At 38.7% G+C, this 25608-nt stretch overlaps 1 protein-coding gene across 1 annotated transcript in view; it reads right to left on the reverse strand.

Moving 5' to 3' along the window:
- The window catches only part of TTN (titin), a 270598-nt gene that overhangs the window by 50088 nt on the left and 194902 nt on the right, over positions 1-25608 (reverse strand). The window contains exons 231-273 of the mRNA XM_074338692.1: positions 24248-24556; positions 23923-24071; positions 23805-23837; positions 23574-23703; positions 23186-23485; positions 22773-23090; positions 21499-21795; positions 21088-21387; positions 20689-21003; positions 20454-20602; positions 19864-20014; positions 19495-19776; positions 17909-18211; positions 17065-17367; positions 16682-16963; positions 16285-16584; positions 15892-16194; positions 15488-15796; positions 15091-15372; positions 14676-14975; positions 14296-14589; positions 11239-14205; positions 10607-10927; positions 10222-10506; positions 9825-10124; positions 9218-9520; positions 8500-8775; positions 8096-8395; positions 7699-8001; positions 7219-7518; positions 6460-6747; positions 5795-6091; positions 5404-5706; positions 4998-5303; positions 3821-4108; positions 3440-3730; positions 3061-3348; positions 2310-2897; positions 2114-2218; positions 1456-1653; positions 1072-1368; positions 395-982; positions 6-308 (exon numbers count right to left, since the gene is read on the reverse strand). Of these exons, the coding sequence (XP_074194793.1) occupies positions 6-308; positions 395-982; positions 1072-1368; positions 1456-1653; positions 2114-2218; positions 2310-2897; positions 3061-3348; positions 3440-3730; positions 3821-4108; positions 4998-5303; positions 5404-5706; positions 5795-6091; positions 6460-6747; positions 7219-7518; positions 7699-8001; positions 8096-8395; positions 8500-8775; positions 9218-9520; positions 9825-10124; positions 10222-10506; positions 10607-10927; positions 11239-14205; positions 14296-14589; positions 14676-14975; positions 15091-15372; positions 15488-15796; positions 15892-16194; positions 16285-16584; positions 16682-16963; positions 17065-17367; positions 17909-18211; positions 19495-19776; positions 19864-20014; positions 20454-20602; positions 20689-21003; positions 21088-21387; positions 21499-21795; positions 22773-23090; positions 23186-23485; positions 23574-23703; positions 23805-23837; positions 23923-24071; positions 24248-24556 (14904 nt within the window). The remainder of the gene's footprint in view (positions 1-5; positions 309-394; positions 983-1071; positions 1369-1455; positions 1654-2113; positions 2219-2309; positions 2898-3060; positions 3349-3439; positions 3731-3820; positions 4109-4997; positions 5304-5403; positions 5707-5794; positions 6092-6459; positions 6748-7218; positions 7519-7698; positions 8002-8095; positions 8396-8499; positions 8776-9217; positions 9521-9824; positions 10125-10221; positions 10507-10606; positions 10928-11238; positions 14206-14295; positions 14590-14675; positions 14976-15090; positions 15373-15487; positions 15797-15891; positions 16195-16284; positions 16585-16681; positions 16964-17064; positions 17368-17908; positions 18212-19494; positions 19777-19863; positions 20015-20453; positions 20603-20688; positions 21004-21087; positions 21388-21498; positions 21796-22772; positions 23091-23185; positions 23486-23573; positions 23704-23804; positions 23838-23922; positions 24072-24247; positions 24557-25608) is intronic.

Here is a 25608-nt window from a genome sequence, read left to right on the forward strand (position 1 = left end):
CTAACATGCCACATCTTTTATTTGAACAAGATTTGAAGCATCACTAGGTGGGCCAATTCCTGCTCTGTTTTCTGCACTGACACGGAATTCATAGGAGTTTCCTTCTTGCAGTCCTGTTACTTTGCATCTGAGATCGGAAACTGGTGTCTTGGTTGCTCTCACCCATCTCAAGCTTTTCTTTTCTCTCCTTTCTACATGATATCCTGTGATCTCACTGCCACCATCATCAACTGGCCTTTTCCAACTGACAGTGGCTGTGTTTTTAGTGACATTTGATACCTCTGGTTTTCCAGGAGGGCCAGGGGGACCTAAAAAGGAAGCACATTTATGAGAAATCTGTATTTCCTAAACTCTGCTGTATTTAGATATCAATTCCCTCACATTCTGTACATACCAAATCTGTCCACCATTTTGACAGGTTCAGACTGTACAGGCTCTCCTTTGCCATACTGGTTTACAGCTGAGACCCGGAAGAGGTACTCGTTTCCTCGGATAAGTTTGGTTGCCACATGCCTGCAAGACTGAATATCTTCAGCAACCACTGTCCACAAGAGTCGGCTGGTTTCTCTCTTTTCAAGAACATAGGACTTAATTGGTGAGCCACCATCTTCCAAGGGAGGTGTCCATGTAAGTGTTGCTTTTTCAGCAGAAACATTACTGATTTCAATGGGACCTGGGGGACCAGGCACATCAAGAACTGTTACCTTCACATGTTCCTCCTTCGTGCCAAAAGGATTGGTAGCAGTGATGGTGTATTCACCAGCATCTTTTCTAGTGGCATACTTGACAGTAAGCATGGAAGATGTTGGGGTGGAAGTTATCTGAATGACATCTGATAATCTAATGTCTTTTCCTTCCCTGGACCAACTTGACTTTGGGAGGGGTTTGCCAAGAATGCTAATGGCACTCAAAACAATGGTATCATCTGCTTTAACTGTTAGCCCATCTTTTATTGTGGGATCGAGGACAATGGTTGGTGCCTCTGCAAAGAAAATAATACATTTTAATCAGAAAAGGAAGGTGGCTTAATTTCCATTTCTTAAAACGTGCATAAAAGTAAAATAGACCTACCGTATTCATCCTTGCAAATAATGGTTCCTGTACTTTCTGATGGAGCACTGATAGCACCTGCTGTATTCTTTGCTCTAATTCTGAATTCATATTTTCCACCCTCAATAAGGTCAGTTACAGTAAAGGCACAATCTGGGACATTAACGTGGTTGGCTTTCATCCAAGATTTAGAGGGTAGATCCCGCTTCTCCACTATATATCCAGTCAACTTATGACCACCATCGTATTTGGGTTCAGTCCAAATGAGAGTCACTGAATTCCTTGTTACATTAATAACCTCAGGCTTGCCAGGAGGATCTAAAACATAGGGGAAAATAGTCAAACAAATACTGATTTTTTTTCATGCACAAAATATACTTTTTTTTTTTTTTTTTAATGACTTACCAATTGGATCAAGTGCCACAACTGGCTCCGATGGCAGGCTTGGCTTGCCTACTCCTGCTAAATTGATTGCCATAACTCGGAATTCATATTCAAGACCTTCAGTTAACCCTGTCACTTTGAAGTCTTTCATCCTAATAGGAGTCTTGTTAGCTCTCTTCCATAGAAGACTGTTTCTTTCCTTGAACTCGATATGATACCCTACAAGAGACCCAATGATGTGTCAATTCAGACAGAAAGTACAAATGTAGCCTGACTTTTACATATATATGTTTTTGTCCAAAAAATTTATATATGGATATATGGAACACAATCATTCTTTCTAGTAGCTACACTTACAGTAACCTAAGCGTAATCTTATTTTCTTTTCTCTTGAAATATGCATATTTATTGTACCTCTTGTTGAAAATTTTTAATTTACAAAAGTAGATATTATCACTAAGAAAGTCTGTTTTTATTAACTATTACATTAGGAGGTTTTCAATGCAATTAAGCTTTAGCTTATTTAATTAGCTTAATACTAATGCATTGAAAGGAAAATGCATTATTGGATGTGCAGATAGTGCTGTAAATAAGGAGCACACATTCAACGTTTTCTCAGGGGGGAAGATTTGAAAGAAGCATTAATATAAAAGCTGTAGGATAAGAGCAAAATATATACCTGTAATTGGAGAGCCACCAGTTTTCCTGGGGTCAGTCCAAGTTAGAGATACCAAATCGTGTCTGACATCAACAATAGTGGGAGGTGGGGGAGCATCGGGCACATCTACAAAAATATGTGATAATGCAAGATTTATAATAGGGAACTTACTCAAAACCATGTTTTGTTTTATATTTTCTGACTTTGAAACACTTACCAAATGGATGTTTAGCAACAATTGGCTCCGACTTCAGGCCCTCTCCTACACCATATTTATTTTCGGCACTGACCCTGAAGGTGTACTCCATACCCTCATGAAGTCTGGTTACTCTAAAGGTGGTTTTCTGAACAGCTGAGGCACATGTTATCCACTTGTTGTTTACAGAATCTCTCTTCTCTAGGATATAATTGGTGATTTCAGAACCTCCATCATCCTTTGGAGGACCCCACTTTAAGGTTATGGCTTCCGCTGTGACTTCATCAAATTTGATTGGTCCAGTGGGGATGCCAGGCTTGCCAACAACTTTTATAGAGAGAGTTCCTTCCTTAGTGCCAGCGACATTCTTCAGTGTGATTGTATATTTTCCAGCATCGGACTTTTGACAATCATGTACTACAAGAGTTGTGTTAACTGCAGATGACTCAATACCGACTCTTGTGCCAGTTACGAGAGGATCTTCCCCTTTCTTCCAGGATACTGATGGAGCTGGCTTGCCTTTTATGGGGATCTTAAGACGGAAGTTGCTGTTTTCTTTAGCCAAGTAGCACAAATCAGGTAGATCCTTTAAGTCAAGATCAGGAGCCACTGTAAAACAGCAGAGATACATTATTCCTTTTAAGACCAAGTAATTAACTTTTTCATATTGTTACAGCTTTTAAAGGATTTATATATAAACCAGTGAGTAGGGCTCAAGAGTGTACTTTGATGACAATAAAGGGAAAATGAAGATGCATGGCTAAAGTCTTACCAACATCATCCTTTGCCACAACAGTAATTTCGCTTGGGGTTCCTTCTCCATTTTCATTCTCAGCACTCACTCTGAAGGTATATTCCTTTCCTTCACTCAAATCTTTTGTGGAGTACTGTAAGTTGAATGATTTCATAACTCGTTGCCACTTGTTTTCTTCAGTTAGGAAATCAACTACATATCCTATAATACGACTTCCACCATCACTGCGAGGCTTTTTCCAGCCGATGTTACAAGATGACTTATTTACAGACAACACTTTCAGGTCCACAACTGGTCCAGGGGTTTCTAAAGCAAAGGAAAAAAGGGTGAGTCTAAGCCCCATTTAACCAAGGTAAGATGTCACTCAAAATGATGGGGTGGTAGCTTGTTTGCTCACCAGAAGCTTTGACGGCATCACGTGTTTCACCAGGATCACCAATGCCGTACTCGTTTTCAGCAAACACCCTGAAGAAGTAGGATTTTCCCTCCTCCAAGTTAGATATTCTGAAGCTTGTTTTTGAGCACTCAGTTGACACTGTAGACCAGGACTTCCTCTCTGCGTCACGTTTTTCTACCACATAGTTTATGATGGGACTTCCACCATCAATAATGGGAGGATCCCAAGTAATATAAGCAGAATCTTTGGATATTTCCTTAACAGTTACATTGACAGGTGGCCCAGGAGTGTCTGGATAAATGGTAAATAAGAAATGAATATGTAATAAATACACAGAACTACATTTTTAACATATGTAATTTTTTTTCCAAACATACTTACCCAGCACTTTCACTACAATGGTATATTCCTTTTTACCACAACTGTTCTCCAGAGTCAAGATATATTTTCCTGCATCATATTTGTTCACATTCTCACAGCGCAAGAAAGTGTCAAAGTCAGTTGACTTTATGTCCAGTCCAACTCTTTCTCTTAGATTGACATTTGGTTTGGACCAAGTTATCTTTGGAGGTGGACGTCCTTTTACTGGTACATACAGTCTCATCGTAACTCCAGCACGTAATATGAGTGTTTTCCTCAAATCAGCATCAAGGTCTCCCTCAGGTGGAACTGTTTAATTTTGGAGTGAAGAAAGTTAAAGCATTAATTTAATGGTCAAATGTATTTCCAAGGACTGGGCTTATCACTCCTAAAATATGTTTCTTTCCCGTAACTGATTTCTTATTCTTTAAAAAATCCTTAACAAATCCTCAAAACATTTGTCAACTATTTTGATACTCTGCAGCAATTGTTGATTTTCCTATTTTCTGATATCTTATAGGCTAACCCAAGTTTTCCCTGGAGGATCTGTGCATTCTCTTCTCATGAATGTTACATATTTTCAAACTCTCTGTATATTAAAAAATAGATTATTGGTTCTTGGCTCTATTTCATTGTTGTTTCTCTTTTCTATATTCAGTGAAGGCACTCTGCTATATTCTTTGACTCTCTTTCTTTATTTCATTATAGGAAGAAAAGTACATAGGCGATGAGGTATAAATACCACATAATTCAAAACAAAGGGAGAAATGGTTATGGAGAATAAGTGAATAGAAGAATTGGGGAGAAGGGAAACTAAGATGGAGAGCCTATCAATATACTTATGGAGAGAGGTGGATTAGAAAAGAAAATAAAAAACCATAAGAATGATAAATAGCTCACTACTTAGTTAAAAAAAATTGTCTATTCTCAGATTAAAATTTCTAAATTCCATATTCTTTTGAAGACATGGAATCGTCATGTAAGTGTAAAAAGCTTTTCAAAACCACCAATCACCTTGCATTCCACTGGGCCTGTTATAGAATACCAAAAAGTACCAACCCAGCTCTCCAAAACTATACTCCTAGAGTTAGCAACTGGAAAGCTTGTAAGTAAATAAATCTATGTAAGGGAGTTCTACATTCCTCTTACATGATGACTGAAGAGAAAAGCTCTATGTATTTCTCTTGGTAATACTTACTTAAGAGGTCCTTGGGACAGTGGTTGTCTGGCACATCACTGGGGTCACTGAATCCAATCTTATTAACAGCATACACGCGGAACTGATACTCTGTGTTTTCCATCAGGCTGGTAACTTCAAAGCGTGTTTTCTGGAGTTTCTCTGGTAAATTACACCTCACCCAGTTTACAGAGTCAGCCCGTTTTACTTCAACAAGGTACCCAATGATAGGGCTACCACCATCATAGGCTGGCTTGCCCCAAGAGAGACTCACGGAGCTACGGGTTGTATCATATACTTTAGGAAAAGCTGGTGGACCAGGAGGATCTGAGGATAAACAATAAAATAAAATTTTCATTAAAATCCAGCTCTAGTTGTTCAATGCTAATTATAACACAGGCTATGGAACTCTTTCATGAAAACTTACACTGAGGGTCCCGCGCATAAGCAGCTTTGGATGCATCGCTGGGTTTGCCTGGTCCAGCCTTATTTATAGCTGTAACTCGAAACTCATATTCAGTGCCCTCTTGGAGACCAGTGGCTTTTATAGTTCTTTCTATAACAGGTTTTCTGTTGACCTTAGTCCAGTTAACTGCCTGGGTCTCCCGCTTTTCAACCAAATAACCAGTGATGGATGAGCCGCCATCATCTGCTGGTGGTTTCCAGCTTACTGTCATATGATCTCTGGTTATGTTGCTAATAATAGGAGGATCACAGCGTCCAGGTGGGTCTGTGGAGATTGATTGAAAAGTTAATATCCCAGTCTAAAAAGCCATATTTAAAAAGTAAAATGAAAAACCACAAGACAGTGTTCCTACCATATGGGTTTTTAGCAATTGCTGGTTCAGTTAAGATTGGATCACCCACTCCGTATTTATTTTCAGCACAAATTCGGAACTGATACTCATGGCCCTCTATAAGTTTCTCCACGCTGCAGCTGGTGATGGGCACAGTAGCAGAGACTTGTGCCCAGTTGGGTCTGCTCGTTTCACGTTTGTCAACAATATAGTTGGTGATTTCTGAGCCTCCATCTTCAAGAGGAGGTTCCCAAGAAAGCATTGCACGATCTGGATACATTTTGTTGATTTTAACAGATGCTGGAGGACCTGGTTTATCTGTAAGAACAAGAAAAAAAAGTGAAGTCACTCACTAACACATGTGAATTAGGGAATGAGTAGAGTGGAGGCCTGGAAACCTGGGCTGCAGTCTTTGTATTGTCATTAACTTCCTGTATGACTTTGGAAGTCACTTATTTTTTCTGTCTTAATTTCCTCATATGTAAAATTATGTAACTGGAATATGTATTTTATATGTATTCTGTAATGCTCTTTTCAGTCTAAAAAGCTATTTTTGTGATGAGAATAATTCCTTGATTACAAAATATAGATTAGGATATATCTCTTTTCTCACATTATTTTGTAAATTCTATTACATCACATTAATCAAAATAAAATATAAGATTCTAAGTAAGTACTTTAGTTACCTAACACTTTAAGTTTAATGGTGGCTGATTTGGAACCACTCGGATTTTCGGCAGTAATGGTATAGTCTCCGGAGTCCTTTCGGTTCACACTGAACAGCTCCAGGGTACACAGGTTCCGCTTCATGGCCATCTTGACTCCTTCTGCTGGTTTGAGCAGTGTGCCCTCCTTCTTCCAAGAGACTGTTGGTGTTGGTTTTCCAAAAACAGTAGCATCCAGGCAAACATTAGTTCCAGCTTTCACAGTAAGCAAAGATTTCATAGCCAAACTCAGGTCTATCCTGGGAGGAACTGGAAAGAAATAATAGGACTTAATATATGAAAGCTACATTATATAATTCTTATTAATAAAAGTGGGAAATTCATATGCTCTGTCTCTTTCAAGATGGGATTTTTAAAAGTATCATATTCATTATAAAAGAAACACAGATTTAATGTAGAAATTTGATAATGCTGAAAGTATAAAGGAAAAAAAGATCACCCATAATTCCAATGCCCTTTAATTTTCACTATTATCATTTTGGTGCATTTCTTTGTCATCCTTCTCTGTTGCATGGCTGAAATGATATGGTCCTCACAGTTTTATATCCTGCTTTTCAGTTTAACATGTTATTAAGATTCTCCATAATCATAATTTTTAGTGTCTGTGTACAAAGTACCTATCACTTTACTTGTCCTTTTCTCCATAGATATCGATTTACTTTTTCAATAGGAGAAATACACAATATACACCTTTGCCTAGAATACTCAACAGAATCTTACCATTTTCTGCGAGGATGGTCACTGGATCAGAAGGTTCAGAAGGCTGGCTAATGTTTATTGCTGTCTTGGCAATTGCTCTAAATTGATATTGAGCATTCTCTTCTAAACCAGTAGCTGTGTACTCTTCCTGGGGAATCTGGTGAGGTGTAGTATTGCACCGTACCCACTTATCACCAGGAAGTTTGCAAGCTTCTACGAAATAGCCGATAATTTTACTGCCTCCATCATGCTTTGGACGAGCCCAGATGAGGGATACAGTACTCTTGGAAACATCAATAACTTCAGGCTTTCCAGGAGGATCTAAAACCAAAAGAGGTATTCTCAGCACTTATCTTAATAGCAGAATTTTTAAACTTCCATATTTCACATTATCACCCAGAACATATTCCTAAATGGCAGTAGTAGTAATCTTCAGGGACTCCAAGACTTAAATATGTCCCCCAATACAAACAACAACAACAAAAAACAACAAAAACTCACCAACTGGCATTCTTGCAGTTACATATTCTGTTGGTTTGCTGGGTGGGCTGGATCCAGCTTTGTTTAGGGCATAGATTCTGAATGAATACTCAAGACCTTCTATAAGGCCAGCACAAGGATATTCAGTTGACCGGACAGAAGTATCATTAGCTTTAACCCAGAGCAAACTGTTTCTTTCTTTGCGTTCAATCAGGTAACCGGTAATGGGGCTCCCTCCATCACTGTCTGGTCTGTCCCATGCCACAAACATGCAGTCTTTGTTGACTTTAGTGACTCGAGCATTCTTCGGTTCACTAGGAACATCTGGAGATAAAGACAAGGCAAATGTCAGTTTCGACCCTAAGTAACAGGCTAGAAAGAAAACATAATTTCTTTTTTCTTCCTGAAAGAAACATACCAAATGGGAACTTAGCCAGCATCTTTGGAGATGTGAGAGGTTCTGAAATGCCAAATCGGTTTTCAGCACGGACCCGGAAGATGTACTCCTGGCCTGGGATCAGTTTTCCAATTCTGCAGGAAGTTTTTGTCACTGAGGCTAGAGCTGTCACCCAGTCACCTCGGCTTACATCACACTTCTCCACTATGTAATTGGTGATGTTACTGCCTCCATCCTCCAGAGGGATGTGCCATGACAGAGAGCAAGCATCGGCGTCTATGTCTGAAATGTCAAATGGAGGCTGAGGGGGCCCAGGAGCATCTGCATGAACCAAGAGGAAAGAAATGTAAGAACAGGGATTTGATAGGAAAAGAATGTTGCTGATCTTCATAGTTAGATGAGCATTTGTCCAACGTGTAACCTACCCATGACGATAACTTTGATTTTCTGAGTGTCTATCCCAGAACTGTTTTCTGCAGTGAGGCTATAGTAACCACTGTCTTTCCTAGTAACATCTTTTATGATCAAAATTGAAGAAGTGTCTGTTTTGTGTACTGCCAGATGGCTGGAGGTGACAACATCATCTTCTCCTTTTTTCCATTTACAGGTCGGGTGAGGCTTTCCATACACGTGGGCTTCAATTCGGATTTTCTTCCCAGCTTTAATAGTAATTTGCTCTGGCATAAGAATCTTTGGTGGCACTAAAAGGAAAATGAAAATATGTTAATTTTGTGGGGAGGTTCAATTTCCTCTGGTGGGGAACTATACTAGTGTTTTTCAAATTGTGGGTTGCAACCCATCAGTGGGTTCAAATTAATGTTTGCATTACAGCTAATATACTTTTTTAAAAATGAGATTGAATTGAATAGAAAACATGAGTCTGGCATCCAGAAGAAATGTAGGTGTTATTTCAGGAAACTTTTTAAAGTTATATATATACATATGTATGGGTATTGTGTTATATATATGTGTACTGTGTCATGAAGTAAAGTTTAGTTACTATGTGTTGTGGGCCCAAAAGTTTCAAAACTACTGTTCTCTGCTATTTTTCAAGTATTTCTGGAACTAGATTCATCAGGGAGAAATGACTACATGTCAAGAGGAAATTCTAATAAACTTTATCACACGATAAAAACAACTTACACAGCTGTTCTTTGGCTTCATACACTCCTTCTGCTTCTCTTGGCAAACTGACGCCCACAGCATTTCTGGCCACGACTCTAAATTTGTATTTCTTTCCTTCCTTTAGGCCAGTGACAACAAGGCTGAGATCTTTTACCACTGAGTACTCTGTCCAGCAATCTGCAGGCTGCTCTTCCTCTCGGTAACTAATGATGTAGCCGTCGATTTTAGTGCCTCCATCGCGCAGGGGAGGTAACCAGGCTAATGCAGCACTGTTCTTTGTCATTTCAGTAACTTCTAGTTTCCTTGGGGGATCTGGCTCACCTAAAAGAAAAACATGATTTAGAGAACTGTCCAGGTAACCTAATCACATCCATTTGCTAATATACTTAAGTGTTATGCCTCTTGCTTCCAAGTATAGAAACTGTCATTCGGTATGTTGAAAGTAAGAAATTTAAGATGAGGCAGATCAAAAAGTCTTTAAGGAGTGAGTCAGATACTTATTTGTACTGTTTGGGTTTCTACAAATTAAAGTCCTTTCAGTAATGGATTAAAATGTTTTGGTACCTTGACCTTGCTAAAGTAGGGGATGAGATAAAAGGAGGAAGGAAGGAAGGATCTTACTTACTTAGAGGATCTGATGCAAGCACTGGTTTGGGGACATCTGCTGGGACACCACGGCCATACTCATTCACAGCAGTTACTCTGAAGTAATACTCATTCCCAGCGACAAGATTTGTGACTTGGAAGCTTGTTTTCTTAACTTCTGCGGCAACTGTTGACCACGTCTTCCTCTCTGCTTCCCGTTTCTCCACAATATAATGTGTCACTTGGCTCCCACCATCATTCTCAGGAGGGGCCCAGGAAATGTGGCATGATGTTTTCGTGACATCCGAAACTTTTAAATCAGACACAGGTCCAGGAGTATCTGTAAAGAACCACAAAATCAGATATACAGGTCTCCTCAGCTTCCTTATTAATGAATGCATTTTTGAAGGGGAAGAAGAAGCTTGTTAGCAACCCACCTAATACTCTGACATTCACAAACACAGCCTTTTCGCCAGCAGGGTTCACAAGCGTCAAGGAATATTTTCCTGAGTCATCACGAGTAGAATCAGGGATGACAAGGAAGGCCATAGTATCAAGGAGATCGACGTGTCCTTTTCTGACCACATTATCAATCCCCACTTTTCGCCAAGTGACTTTAGGGGCTGGCCGCCCTCTTATGATGGCAAATAGTCGAATAGGGCATCCTGCTCTCACTGTGACCAGTTTTCTCATGCTGGCATCCAAATCAATCTCCGGAGGTTCTACAAATGACATGAAAGCCATAAGCTGATTTTTCAGAATGTGGGGAAGTCATATAAGAAGTGAAGTATGAATAAATGAAGTGATAAACTAGGGCCTCACCTAGGATTTCTTTAGGTTTAATAGCATCCTTCAGTTCTGCAGGGCGCCCAATACCAACTTGGTTTTGGGCACACACCCTGAATTCATATTCCTGGTTTTCGTCCAAGCTGGTGACAGTGAATTCCATGCGAACAAGTTGTGCTGCAGCATTGCACCTTTTCCAGCCTTCATCGGGTGATGTATCTGGTTTTTTGGGTCTCATTTCCACAATATATCCAATTATTGGTGCACCACCATCATACACTGGTTTTCCCCACCCAAGGGTTATGGAATTTTTGGTTGTATCAACCACTTTGAGATTGGTTGGTGGACCAGGTGGTTCTGAAAATAAATTATGTAAGAATAAATTTATACATGGTTAACGACTACTAGTAATACTTTAATGTGTAATTTTATATAGTCCATTCTCAAAGATAGAGTGTTCAATTTCTCAATTACTGAGTCCTTATTTTCTTTCATAAAATTAGAATCTATCATTGTTTGTACATTTTAGGTGATTTAGTAAAAGATCTACTTGGAAAAGTACTGGGTAAAATAAAGTTTTGATGTTATGAATTTAATTTATTTGTCTAACAACTCTGTGCTTGAGATTAAGAGTTGCTGTAATATCAGAAAAAGCAAGAACATCATACCTATGGGATCTTTTGCCACCACTGGTCTTGATGGCAAAGATGGCTCGCCAATTCCAATTTCATTTTCTGCCTTGACACGGAACTGATATTCATGCCCTGGGAAGAGATTCTGTACTTTCAAACGTCTCTCAGGGATTGCACTCTTGTTAACAGGGACCCATCGTGTTGCGTGTTTTTCCTTTTTCTCCAAGAAGTATCCTGTGATGGACTTTCCACCATCATATTCAGGTGGAGTCCAAACTACAGTCATTTCTTCTTTGCTTACTTTAGTGATGTCTGGGGGGTCAGGGCGACCAGGTCTATCATATTTGGTTTTTGCAATGATTGGTTTACTTTCCATTGGAGGCCCTGTGCCTATTTTATTTTCTGCACGGACTCTGAAAATATATTCGTTTCCTTCTATGAGACGTGTTACTGTAGCACCGGGTGTTAAGACAGTAGACGAATAGGTAGACCAAACCATTCGCTTGCTCTCACATTTTTCTAGAATATAATTTTGGATTTCACAGCCGCCGTCATCCTCTGGTGGATCCCAACGAATAGTACACCTATCACTGGACACGTCAGAAATTTTAAGGTTTCTTACAGGACCAGGCTTATCTAGAACATTGACAGTGGCATAGGCCACAAAACTGCCAGCTGTGTTAGTTGCTGTAATTACATATTTTCCACCATCACTTCGCTTTGCTTTAGTAAGAATAAATTTAGACGAATCAGCACTGGTATCAATCTTGACCCTTGGTGATCTTGTTAGGTCTGTAGCATCTTTGTCCTTGGTCCATAAAACTTCTGGAAATGGTTTGCCTCTAACACCTGCTTCAAGTCTAATGGTCTCCCCTGCTTTGACAGTTAGCACACCACTTAATTTCAGATCAAGTACTGGTTTCTGTAAATCTTCCTTCACAACAACTTCCCCTGTCTTTACCCAGTCACTTTCCCCACCTTCATTCTTTGTTTGTACTCTGAACTCATAAATCTGGTTTTCAACACATTTGTCGACCATGTAGTGGGTTTCTTTAATGCTTCCTTTATGTACTCTTTCCCAGTCAGTAGAGCCCTTCAGCCTCCTCTCAACGTGATATGATAGATTTGGGCTGCCACCATCATAATCAGGCCGCCGCCACCTTAGGTAGACAAATGTCTTTCCTTTATCTGCAATATGAAGGTTTTCAGGCTCACCTGGTCTATCAATAGGGTTAATAGCCAGAATTGGAGTTTTTGTTTCAATGGTTGGCCCAACACCTACTTTATTCTCTGCACAAACTCGGAAATAGTATTCATCGTTGGCTAAAAGGTTGGCCTTAATTAACCGCCTAGTGACATCTGAAGCAACAATTGACCAGCCTTTCTGGTTTGGTTTGCGATATTCCACAATGAAATTTGTTATTTCTGAGCCACCATTATCTAGTGGGTTTTCCCAAGATATTGTACAGTTCTCTTTGTTTACATTGCTAACCTTTAAATTCTGGCAAGGCCCAGGCCTGTCAAGGACATTAACGATAGCGGAACCTTGTGCATGTCCACTGCTGTTTTTAGCTGAGATGATATACTTGCCATGATCAGCTCTAACAGCTTCTTTAATTTGTAACTCAACACGAGGCAGATCTTGAAGTAGGTCAACCCGTTTTTCTTGGACCAGTACTTTGCCTTCCTTGGACCAAGTTATGTCTGGTTCAGGTCTGCCTTTGACTCGAGCAAGAATGCGGATAGTTTGGCCCACTCTAACGGTAATAACATCACGACAAGTAACATCAAGTTCTACTTCTGGAGGATGAAGGATATCTTTTGCAACCACAGATTCTGCTAGTTCTCTTGGCTCTCCCTCTCCCACAATATTAGCTGCCTTTATACGGAACCTGTACTCAGTTCCTTCAATTAGTCCAGGTACCCTAAAGGCACATTGCCTAATGAGTTCATCTTTATTAATCCTGTTCCACTGGGCTGTACCAGCTTTCTGACATTCCACTACATAACCTAGAATGGGGCTACCGCCATCACTGAGAGGCTTTGTCCATACCAAGTCAGCTGTTTCTTTGCTCTTGTCTTTCAGTTTAGGATTAATAGGTGGTCCAGGTGGTTTGATGGGCCGGCAAGCTTTTATTGGGTCAGAACTTGGGGATGGATTGCTTAGTCCTGCAAGATTTTCAGCAAAAACTCTAAACTCATATGTATTTCCTTCATAGAGTCCAGTCACTCTAAATCTCAGGTCAGCTATAGGTGTTTTGTTGACCCTCACCCATTTGCCAGTGGCTTCTCGACGTTCCACATAGTAACCAGTTATTGGACTTCCACCATCAGATTTTGGCAGAGTCCAGGACACTGTTGCAGCATTTTCAGTAATGTCAGTTACCACTGGTTTACCAGGAGGAGATGGAGGATTAAATTTATGTTTAGCAACAGTAGGTATGGAGTCAAGGGGAGGACCAACACCCATCTTATTCTCTGCTCTAACTCGGAAAATATATTCGCAGCCCTTTTGCAGATGTGGGACTTTCAGCTTTGTCTTACTGCCTCCTGAAGAGACAACACCCCATGTATCTTTCCTTGTATCTTTTTTCTCAACAATATAATTTATCACGGGGCTTCCTCCATCATCCTTAGGTGGCTTCCATGAGATAGTCATATATTCAGGGGTAACATCCAGAATATCAATAGGACCTGTTGGTGGACCAGGAACATCAAGAACAGTAAGATGTACAGCTACTGTTTTGCTGCCAGCTGCGTTGGAAACTGTGATTTGATATTCTCCAGTGTCTTTCCTTAAGCAATTCTTAATAGTAAGTACTGATGAGAAGTTGTCAGTTTCAACTGTGTAGTGTTCATCTGTGTTAATCTCACTCCCATCGGTTGTCCACTTTGCAGTAGGAAAGGGTACACCTCTTATAATGGCAGGGAATCTGACTGTAGTTCCAGCTTTTACCACAAGGCCTTCAATTAATTTCACATCCAGCTCCACGGATGGAGGCACTAAAAGGTAAACACGAGGAAATTAGATTTTTTTTTATAATATGAATAATTTTAAAAAGAAACAAAAAATAATGCCAATTCAAAAATTACCTAGCTTTTCCTGACATTCTATCGGGATAGTTGTGTCAGGCAGACCAAGACCCACAATATTTTCAGCTTTTACACGGAATCTATAGGTCTTTCCTTGTTGTAGTCCAGTAACAACACACTCTAACTCTGTCACAGTCTTGAACTTAATCCAATCTTGGGTGCCTTCTTCTTGATATTCCACCAAATATCCAGTGATTGGAGAGCCACCATCACGATCGGGCTTATTCCAAACAAGGGAGACTTCAGTCTTGTCAACATCTACATGGTGTAGGTCCTTGGGTGGCCCTGGGGGATCTTTTCAAAAGAAGAAGTTATGATGAATAAATAATATTCCCAAACCCCATCAAACAATACTTTTGTATCCAGAGAAAGCAACTTACGTAGAGGATCCATAGCCTTGATGGGTTTAGGTGTTTCAACAAAAGGACCACGTCCATACTGGTTCTCAGCAGCTACTCGGAAGAGATACTGATTGCCTTCATTGAGATGTTTAGCCCAGTGACTCTTTTTCTTTGATGTAGTCGAAAGAGGTGACCACTGGGCACTGGCAACATCTCTCCTCTCAACCACATAATTTGTAACAACAGAACCACCATCATCCAGTGGTTCCTTCCAAGTAAGGTAACAAGAGTCTTTCCTAATTTCACTGACTTCCAGATCTCGAGGTGGCCCAGGCTTATCTGAAAAGTATTAAATAATGCAGTTATATAAGTGAGTAATGCATATAAGAGCTCAACATGTATCACAATTTACTTTTCATTTGTTATTACATTAAAAACATACTAAAATTCTTACCTAATACAAGTACTTTTACTGAGACAGTTTTTGAACCGGCTGGATTCTCCACTGTTAAGGAATAAATTCCACCATCTTCATGGGCAGCATTACGAATTTCAAGCTTGCTACCAACCGGAGTAACATCAATTCTTGCTTTAGTTGGAGCCTCTCTGTCTTCCTTTTTCCAAGTTACTTTTGGGAATGGCACTCCTTTGATGATGGCACTAAGTCTCAGAGTATCACCAACCTTTATGTGTTGTTCTCTTGCCATGTTGGCATCAAGAATCAGCTCAGGGGGTTCTAGAATAAAGAGAACAGTACTTTCAGATTTGATTTGCTAATGTATTTTACACAAAAGTATATACAGTGAGACACCTGTCTTCCTTGCAAATGCAGCTGAGAACATTTTACTCACCAAGTCTGTCTTTTACTAGCACTGGCTCAGGAACATGAGCTGGATTTGATTCACCAGCTTCATTGACTGCTATTACTCTAAACTTATAGCTTTGACCATCCCGAAGACCAGTAACTTTATATTTAGTTTCAGGACATGACTCGGGAGTATGATTGGCTCTTCTCCACTCTTCATCTCCAACTTTCTGGTACTCAACAATATACCCCAGAATCTTGCTCCCACCATCATGACGTGGTGGCTGCCAAGTTAGGTCAACTGAATTACACGTTGTATCTATTGCTTCAGGATTAACAGGTGGACTTGGTTTAGCTACATAATAAAAGGGAAAAAGAGAAAAGAGTTAAAATATTTTTGAAAACAAAGTTGGATAACATGAAAACAGAATGAATGCTTTAATACTATACCAATGGGATCTTTAGCAAAGACTGGTTTAGATGGTGGGCTTGGATCTCCAATACCAATTTCGTTTTCTGCAGAAACCCGGAATTCATATTGACACCCTTCTAGAAGATCAGGAACCCTAAATTTAGTATATGGATGGATAGGCTCTTTGGTAACTCTAATCCATCGTTTAGACATAGTTTCCCTCTTTTCCAGGATATAGTTTGTGATGGGCTTTCCTCCATCATTTGGCTTCTTCCAGGTTACTAATGCAGAGTCTTTGGTAACTTCTGTAACAATTGGCTGCTCAGGTGCATCAGGAACCTCTATAATAAACATTATCAAAATGTGTTAGAAATTTTTTTTCTGTTAACAACATCAAATAATGAATCACTGAAATGAAATGTAATGCATACTGAAACGATCTTTGGCTTTCATTGAATCAGACAACAGAGGATCACTTATTCCATATAGATTTTCAGCACGTATCCGGAAAATATAATCTTTTCCTTCAAGCAGTTTAGAAACTTTGCATGTTGTTTTAGCACTTGCAGATGTCACAGGCATCCAAATATCTTTGCCCACCTCATTCTTCTCAATAATATAATTGGTAATTTCACTGCCTCCATCATCTAAAGGTGGCTTCCAAGAGATAACCATGTGCTCTTTGGACACCTCGTCAAAACTAACTGGTCCCACTGGTGGTCCAGGACGGTCTGCAGGGAAACAAAAAAAAATCACAGCCAAAATATTATTTCCACCTCTACTTTGGAAAGAACAGGGCATCTATTCTTTTTGATAAATAATACTTACCAACAACATTAACTTGACAGACACCTTTCCTAGAGCCTGTGCTATTCTCCACAACCACACAGTATTTGCCAGAGTCTGAACGTTTGGCCTTGATCTTCTCTAGAGTCAGTGTTGTCGGAGTGGTCTTTATATGAGTGCGATCATCTTCTAGGACATCACCTTCATCTTTGAACCAAGTAACCTTAGGCTTTGGTTTGCCTGAGTAATGGCCAGTGAGGGCAAAAGCTTCACCAACTCGAATCGTGATCTTATCTCTGAAGTCGAGGTCTAGTGTTGGAGGAGCTGAAATTTACAATTGTAAAGGCAAGTCAGTTTTACTGAGGCTTTAGGATAAATCTATAAATGTACAAGTTTTCAAAGTATAACCTGCAGTAGACACATACCCAGCTCATCCTTGCAAGTGATTGGCTTGGTGCAAAATGATGGCTTGCCTTTTCCAACAATATTGACGGCACTGACACGGTACTCATAGGTATCACCTTCCTTTAAGCCTTTAACAGTGTATTTTCTGCTAAGCAAGTTGTCCTGTGTAACTTTGTGGAACTTCTCAGTTCCAATGAGACGACTTTCTAGGACATAGTTAATAATTTCTGATCCGCCATCATACTTTGGAGGATTCCAAGTCAAAGTAACAGAATCTTTAGTAACTTCTTTGACTTCTAGGTCTTCAGGACGCTCTGGTACAGCTGCAAGCATAAGTATGGAATGATCATGAAAAAAACTGTCATGTTAAAAATGAAGTAGACTGTAGTAAGAAATACTTTTTGAGGATTGCATTTAAACATTAAACTATGTGCTCTGAACAGTAACAAAATAGATCTCATCACAGAACTATTAGAACTAAAAAGGACTCAATAAAATCTAATTTTCTCTGATAGATCAGATGAGGAAATAGAGGTTCATTGAGGCCAAATGATTTAGGAAAGTTTTCCAGAGTTGGTATTTTTAGAATTAGAAAACATTTCATGTTTATATAATTAGGTGGGAAATTAAAAATAAAAATCAGTGTAGTATACATGGGAAGATTTGAAGAATCAGATATATTCCTATAATCTCTTTCACAACCACATTCAAATACTACCAACATCAGATAGTGAGTATTTGTCTAATGAATGCTTGTCAAATGAATGAAATGTTTGGCATTTATACACATATTTCATCACCATAGTGTTTTATTAATTGAGTGAAGAAGTGATAAAGGATAAAATTTCTTTAAATTGCACTTACTTATTGGATCTCTGATGACAAGTTCATTTGTTGTCTCAGTGAATGGGCCCATGCCAATACTATTTTCAGCTGCAATTCGGAAGAAATAGGCTTTTCCTTGAATGAGACCCTGGACGGTAGCGTTTTGTCGAGTAACTGTATATGTCACTGGGGTCCATGCTTTGCGATCAGCTTCCCGCTTTTGAATGACATAATTGGTGATTGGAGAGCCTCCATCATCTTCTGGAGAAAACCATGTCAGTTTGCAGGAGTCATTGGTTAGGTTGTCAGACAGGAATGGTGTTCCAACAGGACCTGGAACATCTGTAAATAAGAGGAAAAGATTTCTCGTTGTTTGTCTTCAACGAACTACAGGGCTCAATGTTTGTTACCCTCTGTCTTTAAAAAGGAAATAAAAATATCATTAGGAGAAAATAAGATTTTGGGTCTATTAATTGAGTTGTTTTTCCTCCCCTTGGTATCTATTTTCAATCATGTTTTTAAATGAAGTAGGTTTGCAACAGTTACTGGTTGTCTCTGTTTTAGTAGATGCTGAAGGAACAGTAATTTTATTTTTAATGATTTGTGAGTCAGATAGGAGGGAGCTTCTGGGAGGAGAACCCTCTGAGGGAAACAGGAGAGGGTGAGGAGTGGCATGGCTACTTTTGTGTCCAATTTACTCTACAGAGAGAAAAGAGAGAATGAGCTTTTTTCTGGGTGCCAGTGAATCAACGAGCAGCGCAAGAGGTCCCAAATCTCAGAATGACCTTTGAGAGAGTTGAAATTGAACCTGGAATTGTGTTAGTTGTCAAATTAAAATAATAGTCTTTGGGTAAAAGGGTGTTTAGGAGCTTGAAACTAACTTAAAATCGTGTAGAATTACTACTCAATGAGATATTAATATTTTTCTTTATGCCATTTTCATTAATGAAACCACAACATGTTTTTATAACATTAATAATGTTCAATAGAGAATTGGCACTTTTCACATAAAAACTGGCTGCTTGCAGTATGGTTGTCCCTAGAGATGTGCTAAGAGAGAGATATGAGTGGGAGGGCTTCACTCTCTGAGCAAATCACTGGAATAAAGCAGCCAGCGAGAGGCATGAAAAAGCTTTGTAAAGTTCAACTCTATATTCAGTGACTAGAAATGCAATGTTGATAACCAAATATGATTCTTCTCTTCCATTAGAATACTGAAACCCTTCAAAGGAATTTTTGCAGTATTATGATAACTAGCAAATAAAGATATAATCCCATGCTGTGAAAACGGTCAACCTTAGCAAATTGTAAAACCTTCTTGTACATTTGTAGGAATATTGCTTTTATGAAAACTGTAGAATAACATATTAAATGCTTATGGTGGCATGTTATATAAAAAGGCAACACACAAAATTTTATAGGAATACAGCCGTATAAAATCTGTGAAGATAAAGACTCAAGGAGGAAATCTTTAAAAAAAAAAGCTAATTGTAGTCAATGGGATTGTGGGTGATTTTTCTTATTTTCCAAATTATTCGTAACATAGTTTTATGATAACATAGCTTTGTTGTAGGTGAAATAAAAATGTTATTTTTAAGTTGCATGGACAAATTGAAAGGATTTACCTAATACATCAACGATAATTGTCTTCTTCCTTTCTCCCCCCTCATTTTTGGCCAGAAGAGAATAGATGCCTTGGTGGCTCCTCTGGCAATTCTTGATAACCATGGATGAGCTAATGGCTGTGGACTCGATGGTGGCTTCTTGAGGTAATGCTCTTTCATTCATACTCCAGGTGATGGTTGGAGGAGGCTTTCCAGAAACATAGGCGATGATCCGGATAACCCCTCCAGCGTGGACCACAATTCTGTCTCTGACGCTGGCATCCAGCTGAAGGTCAGGTGACACTGGAAAACAATTGAAAATTACAAATGTCATTTTCATTTCCAATCCAAAATGTAAATATACATAAAAATAATAGAAGTATTAATTACCAATTCTGTCCTTCATTTCAAGGGCATCTTGGACTTCTCCAGGTTCTCCAATGCCAGCAATATTGACTGCTCTAACTCTGAATCTGTAGAATGCTCCTTCTTTTAATCCTGTCACAACAAGTTTTGTTCCTCTCACTTCTTTATCTTTACCCTAGGGAAACAAATCACAAGAATTTTATATTAAAATAGTTCTTGTTGTTTTAATAGCTTTCTAAAGCATAACCAACGATATATTTAACTATTATTTTGGGGAAGATTGTTGCTAGTTTAGGTTTTAGGAATGAGGTATTACAGGTAAACACTGATGCAATATCTTGCCAGGAATTATGTTTTAAAATTACTGTGAAATGATTAAAGGACTGTACTGCTCAATTATTTTACCTTTTCAGGATATAGCCAAAAGATAAATTAATAGTAACATGACTTAACTTTTGATTAGATTTTTGACATAACAGATGTTTGGATTATCAGTTATAATTGTGTTATTGTTCTGATTTCTTAATACAAAATAGAAATTAATGTGATTGACCATAACCACTACATTTTCAGTTTATTCATAGTATATATCCATAATGCCAAGTGTTAGTTACCTTTTCCCATTCTTCTTTTCCTTCTTCTTTAAATTCAACGATGTATCCAGTTACTTTAGATCCACCATCTTTTAGTGGGGGAGACCACTCCAAATCTGCAGTTGATTTAGTCCAGTCTGTGACTTTGGGAAATGGAGGACCAGGAGGGGCTAGAAAGAACCAGAATACATTAGTATCCTTAACTTTTCCATGGTACTTTGGAAAGAAAAAAAAAAGGAATGGTTTCGAGGCTTACCAACTGGATCTCTAGCAGTCACTGGATCTGATGGCACACTTGCTGGACCCACTCCAGCGGCGTTAATCGCGTATACTCGGAATTGATAATCAGAACCTTCAATAAGGCCAGTCACTTTATAGGAAACACCCAAAGTCATGGCTTTGATAGGATCTCGGTTAACTCTCTTCCATCTCTTTGAAGTGGTGTCTTTCATTTCTAGCCAGTATCCTGTCACAGGAGAGCCTCCATCATATTCTGGCTCTTCCCAGTTCACAGTCATGGAGTTACGAGTCACGCTGCTAACAGTTGGTTTATCTGGTGCTCCAGGGACAGCTGTGAAAAAAATCACATTGTTGATAAGTAATTATGAAAAACACAAATAAGAATGACTCTGTACACAAAACATGTCCTACTCACAGAAGAGGTTTCTTGCTGTTTCAGGTTCACTGTCAAGAGGCTCCCCAATGCCATATTTATTCTGGGCCATGATTCGGAATACATATTCATGGCCTTCTAGCAATTTGGGAATTGTGTATGTGCATTCTTTAGGTTCACTGGAGACACGCACCCATGTCTTCCTGTTAGCTTCTCTTTTCTCAATTACATAGTTTGTAATCTTAGACCCACCATCATCTTTAGGTGGAAGCCAAGATAATGTCATTTGGTCTGCTGAAATAGATTCAAACTTTATTGGTCCTATTGGAGGGCCAGGGCGACCTGAAATGGTTTAAAAAGGAGAAAACTTTATTAGTAGAAGGAATTTTAAAGCCAAATATTATATCCATGAACAGGAAAACATGTAGTTTTAATAAAGCATGCAGTCTTTACCAAGGACATTCAATCTCATCTCCTTTGATGCTGTTCCCAGATTATTCACAGCTGTGATGGTATATAAGGCAGTGTCACTCCTGCGAGACTGTGGAATAACTAAGGTGCAAGTATCATCCACCACCAGTTTGTTGACATGGGTGTCATAGAGAACTGGTTCTTTATTATCAGGCTTCTTTGGAGGAGCTTTAAACCAAGTTAGAGTTGGGAATGGCACACCTTTAATTTTGGCCACGATGTTAACATCAGTTCCTTCTTCAACCTCCATGAATTCTTTTAGATCAATTGATGGTGGGCCTAGATTATTAAAATAAGTTGTCATTAGGAACATAAAGCACTGAAGGCTAGAAAGTAGAATTCACAGTGACTATAAAGCTATTTGGATCTACTATAGGCAGGTTTAGTAGCCTGGGCCAACATAAACAACAGATCTATCTTCAACTAAAATATATCCATTTGGAGAACAGGTACATGTGGTCATCATCCTTTATCTACATGTGGCTATGTATCAGCTATTGCCTCTCTTTTACCTGGCATCATTATGCATGTAGATACTGAAAAAGGACAGAGAGAAGTGAAAATTATAGTAGCTTAGGCTTGGGAGGTCTTCTAAGATATTCCCTTTAGTATTTATGTTGAATTCTGAGGGGACCTACTATGTTCATTCTGAGATGAATTCCCATTTGGAGAAATATAACTGCTAGTAGAGGCAAAACAAATTTTCATTTCCCCTGAATTTAGTATAAGAATGTGCAAAAAGAGTTGTAACTATAGCCCTCTTAAATTTAGAAAAGGGAATTGTAGACATACACAACAGTAGGGATGGTGACAATAATTAGATAAAGAATTACCATACTTGTGTGTATATTTTATCCATTAAAATGGATAGAGAATAGAGGAAAAGAAACTTGATTGTGAAGATAAGTGGGTCTGGCAGTTGCTGAGCAAATAACTGGTTACTTGGTGCTCCTTTTGAGGAGCATGCAGAGGAAGTGTCCTGATTTCTGATAAGTAAAACAGCCTGCCGTGGAGAAAACTTATAGTAAGGAAATTCCAAACATCATCTCCTTTAATTCAAGGGAAGGTAATATGGAAGGAAATATGATAATTCTATGGAACTTGAGGGAATGAGTGATTGAATAATGTGCCTGTCTCCACACTCAACCCATGGTGCTTCCCGATGTATGGAGAGACCTCTTTTTATTTTGGGTTATTATTAAATATACAGAAAGGTATTCACAAAGAGGCAATATTGTTAATATGCTGGTACTTACAGGTCTGATCTTTGACAATCACAGGACCTACAGTGGCCGAAGGTTTGCTGACTCCTGCAGCATTGACAGCTTTGACTCTGAATTCATATTCCCCACCCTCTGTGAGGTCCTCAACAGTAAATTGCAGTTCTTCCACATCACGCCTATTGCACTGTTTCCAGGCTTCTTTCTTTGTCCCCGTAGGGTCCCATGCAAGGCACTCAACAATATAGTGGGTGACAGGGGAGCCCCCATCATTCCTTGGGGGTTTCCATGACAGGTGTACTGTGTTCTTTGTTATGAGGCCAATCTTGAGTTTAATAGGGGGATCAGGTGGATCTTTAAAAGTAGTGAAAGGAAGTATTAAGCATTATTCATAACAACATATTTTTCATTTTTGAGATGTCATTTTAATCATAGATTTAAAAACTTACATATTGGATCTCTGGCAGTGGTCCTCTGAATGGTTTCCACAGGTGCGCCAATGCCAAAACGGTTTTCTGCCCGCACGCGGAAGAAATATTGCTGTTCAGAGATGAGATCCGGAACTACAAAGGAGGTGCTTCCACAGTTTGGATTGACTTTAGTCCAGGCTTTTCCATCAATAGTCTTCTTCTCGATAACATAGCCTTTGATCCTGTCTCCTCCATCATCATCTGGCATCTTCCATGTAAGTCTGCAACTGCCCCTTGTGATGTCACTGACTTTCAGGTCTTTGGGTGGCCCTGGTACATCTGTTGGATGCACATCACAGTATAAACAATGCTGCTTTTTACAAATAATTTGTTCTTACTTCATAGTAACTTTTAACATCCTTCTTACCCATGACTTTAACTCTGCAATTTGCCGTTTTTTGTCCTGCTTTATTCTTGGCTGTGATGCTGTATTTGCCTGAATGAGATCGTTTACACTCCGGAATGACAATCACTGATGAGTTTTCAGCAGTCTCCAGCTGCACAAAAAAAAAACCAGTAATCATACACAGAGTGAAATAATAGCAGTATTGGAGTCAACTAGTTCTGAATCATTTCAATTTTATTTTATTTTTTTTACCTGTGCATCTTCAGGTATATCATGAACTCCATCCTGTTAGAAAAGAAGATAGTCAGTTGTACTGTAAGTATTCCTTAGAGTGATTTCAGTGGGAGACAGGGAACTATAATTTTCTTACCTTCATCACCTTCTTTGCCTTTCCATCAAATTCCCAAGATGATTTTGGTGTGGGGCGTCCCTTGATGACAGCAGGAATCCTAATCTGTGTGCCAGCTTGACATATCAGACAGTCTTGTGCTCCAATGTCAATGAAAACTTCTGGTACCTCTGTAATATCATGAATAATATAACAGGATTCAGCTCACCATTTTCAAAACGTAATTGACATATGTATTTTCAGTAAATTAATTAATTTCATAGTAACATCAAAAGATGAATACATAAAAGAAAACTAAAAAGGAAAGAGAAAAAGACGACTATGTAAACGGAATAAGGACTAGTACCTTGAATCTCAGTGGCAGGGATCTCTCCAGTTGCATCGCTTGGTTCAGATTCACCAGCTTCATTGACAGCTTTCACTCTGAATCTGTACTTCCTGAGTTCTTTCAAATTCGGTACCACACATTCACAAGTAGTTAGAAGTTTGTCCGGTTCGTTTACTCTTTTCCAGTCAGTAGTACCTTCTTCCTGCATTTCTACAATGTATCCTTTGATTGGACTGCCCCCATCTTTGGCTGGAGGTTTCCATGCTAGTGAGATGCTTGACTTTGTTTTGTCTTTGACCTCTGGACAAGAAGGTGGCCCAGGTGGATCTAATAAGAAAAATAAAAACACAAAATTTTGAAGCAGATTGAATGGTATACGTGTGTGTGCGTGTGTATGTGTGTATGAATATATACCGTAAGGATGTTTTACTATACGTGATATTTTATTTTTAATCTATTAACATATTAAAATAGAAATGCCTAAAGAATAAACTACCTTCTAGAGAAGGGAAATATAAGAAATAGTCTATTTTCATTTAGCCCTAATGCCAAACAAAGAAAGCAAACAACTAACCAGGATTAGAAAGACCACTCACTATCTCTACCTAGATTTACATTCTATTTATACATGATTGCTGAAAAGCTATTTTACTTTTAATATCCTTTTGAAGAGATTCTGCAATATTTTCTATTAAAACCTTATTTTAATTTACCGTAAAATTAAAAATGATTACATCATTAGCTGGTAAACCTTTGAATGCAAACTAATCTTAATGCTCTACATAGTCATCGTCTACGATAGTCACATATCAATCCTTTACATTTCTGACAGTGCTTTACAATTACAGAAATTCTTTTACTCTATTTGTCTTTTTAACCCTAGATCTTCCCTCTCTAGTGCAGTGCCTAGCACAGTTTGCATGTTCAGTACTAGCTTGCTGAATGAATGAATGGCCACTATTTCGTTTTATACATATGCTCCATATAGAACTTAGAGTATTTTAAGTCTTCTTTTTAACAAATAGCTGAATTTTTTTTCCCTACAGAGAATCTAGTCAGATATATTATATAATAAATGGAATTAATCATTAAGGTCATGGTGTTTTAATTTTTGAACTGATCTCCTCATAGATAGTTCAGAAGAATTTTCTTTTATTTGACCCTGCAAACTATGCTTGAGAATTTTGTATCTTTGTTTAATAAACATTACTGAAAAGTTGACAACATTTTGCTTCTTGTTGAACTCCTACTGGAGGTTTTGACTATTTAGTAAGGGAAATAAATTTCCACAGTATCTATTAAAATAGAGGTTTACTAAGGTATCGGAGTAGAGAGGAGCTTATAATCCAGGGTCATTATTATTGTGATTCCTCATAAAA

The sequence above is a fragment of the Rhinolophus sinicus genome, linkage group LG01 (assembly GCF_036562045.2).
Source record: "Rhinolophus sinicus isolate RSC01 linkage group LG01, ASM3656204v1, whole genome shotgun sequence".
In the NCBI taxonomy this organism is placed as follows: Eukaryota; Metazoa; Chordata; class Mammalia; order Chiroptera; family Rhinolophidae; genus Rhinolophus; species Rhinolophus sinicus.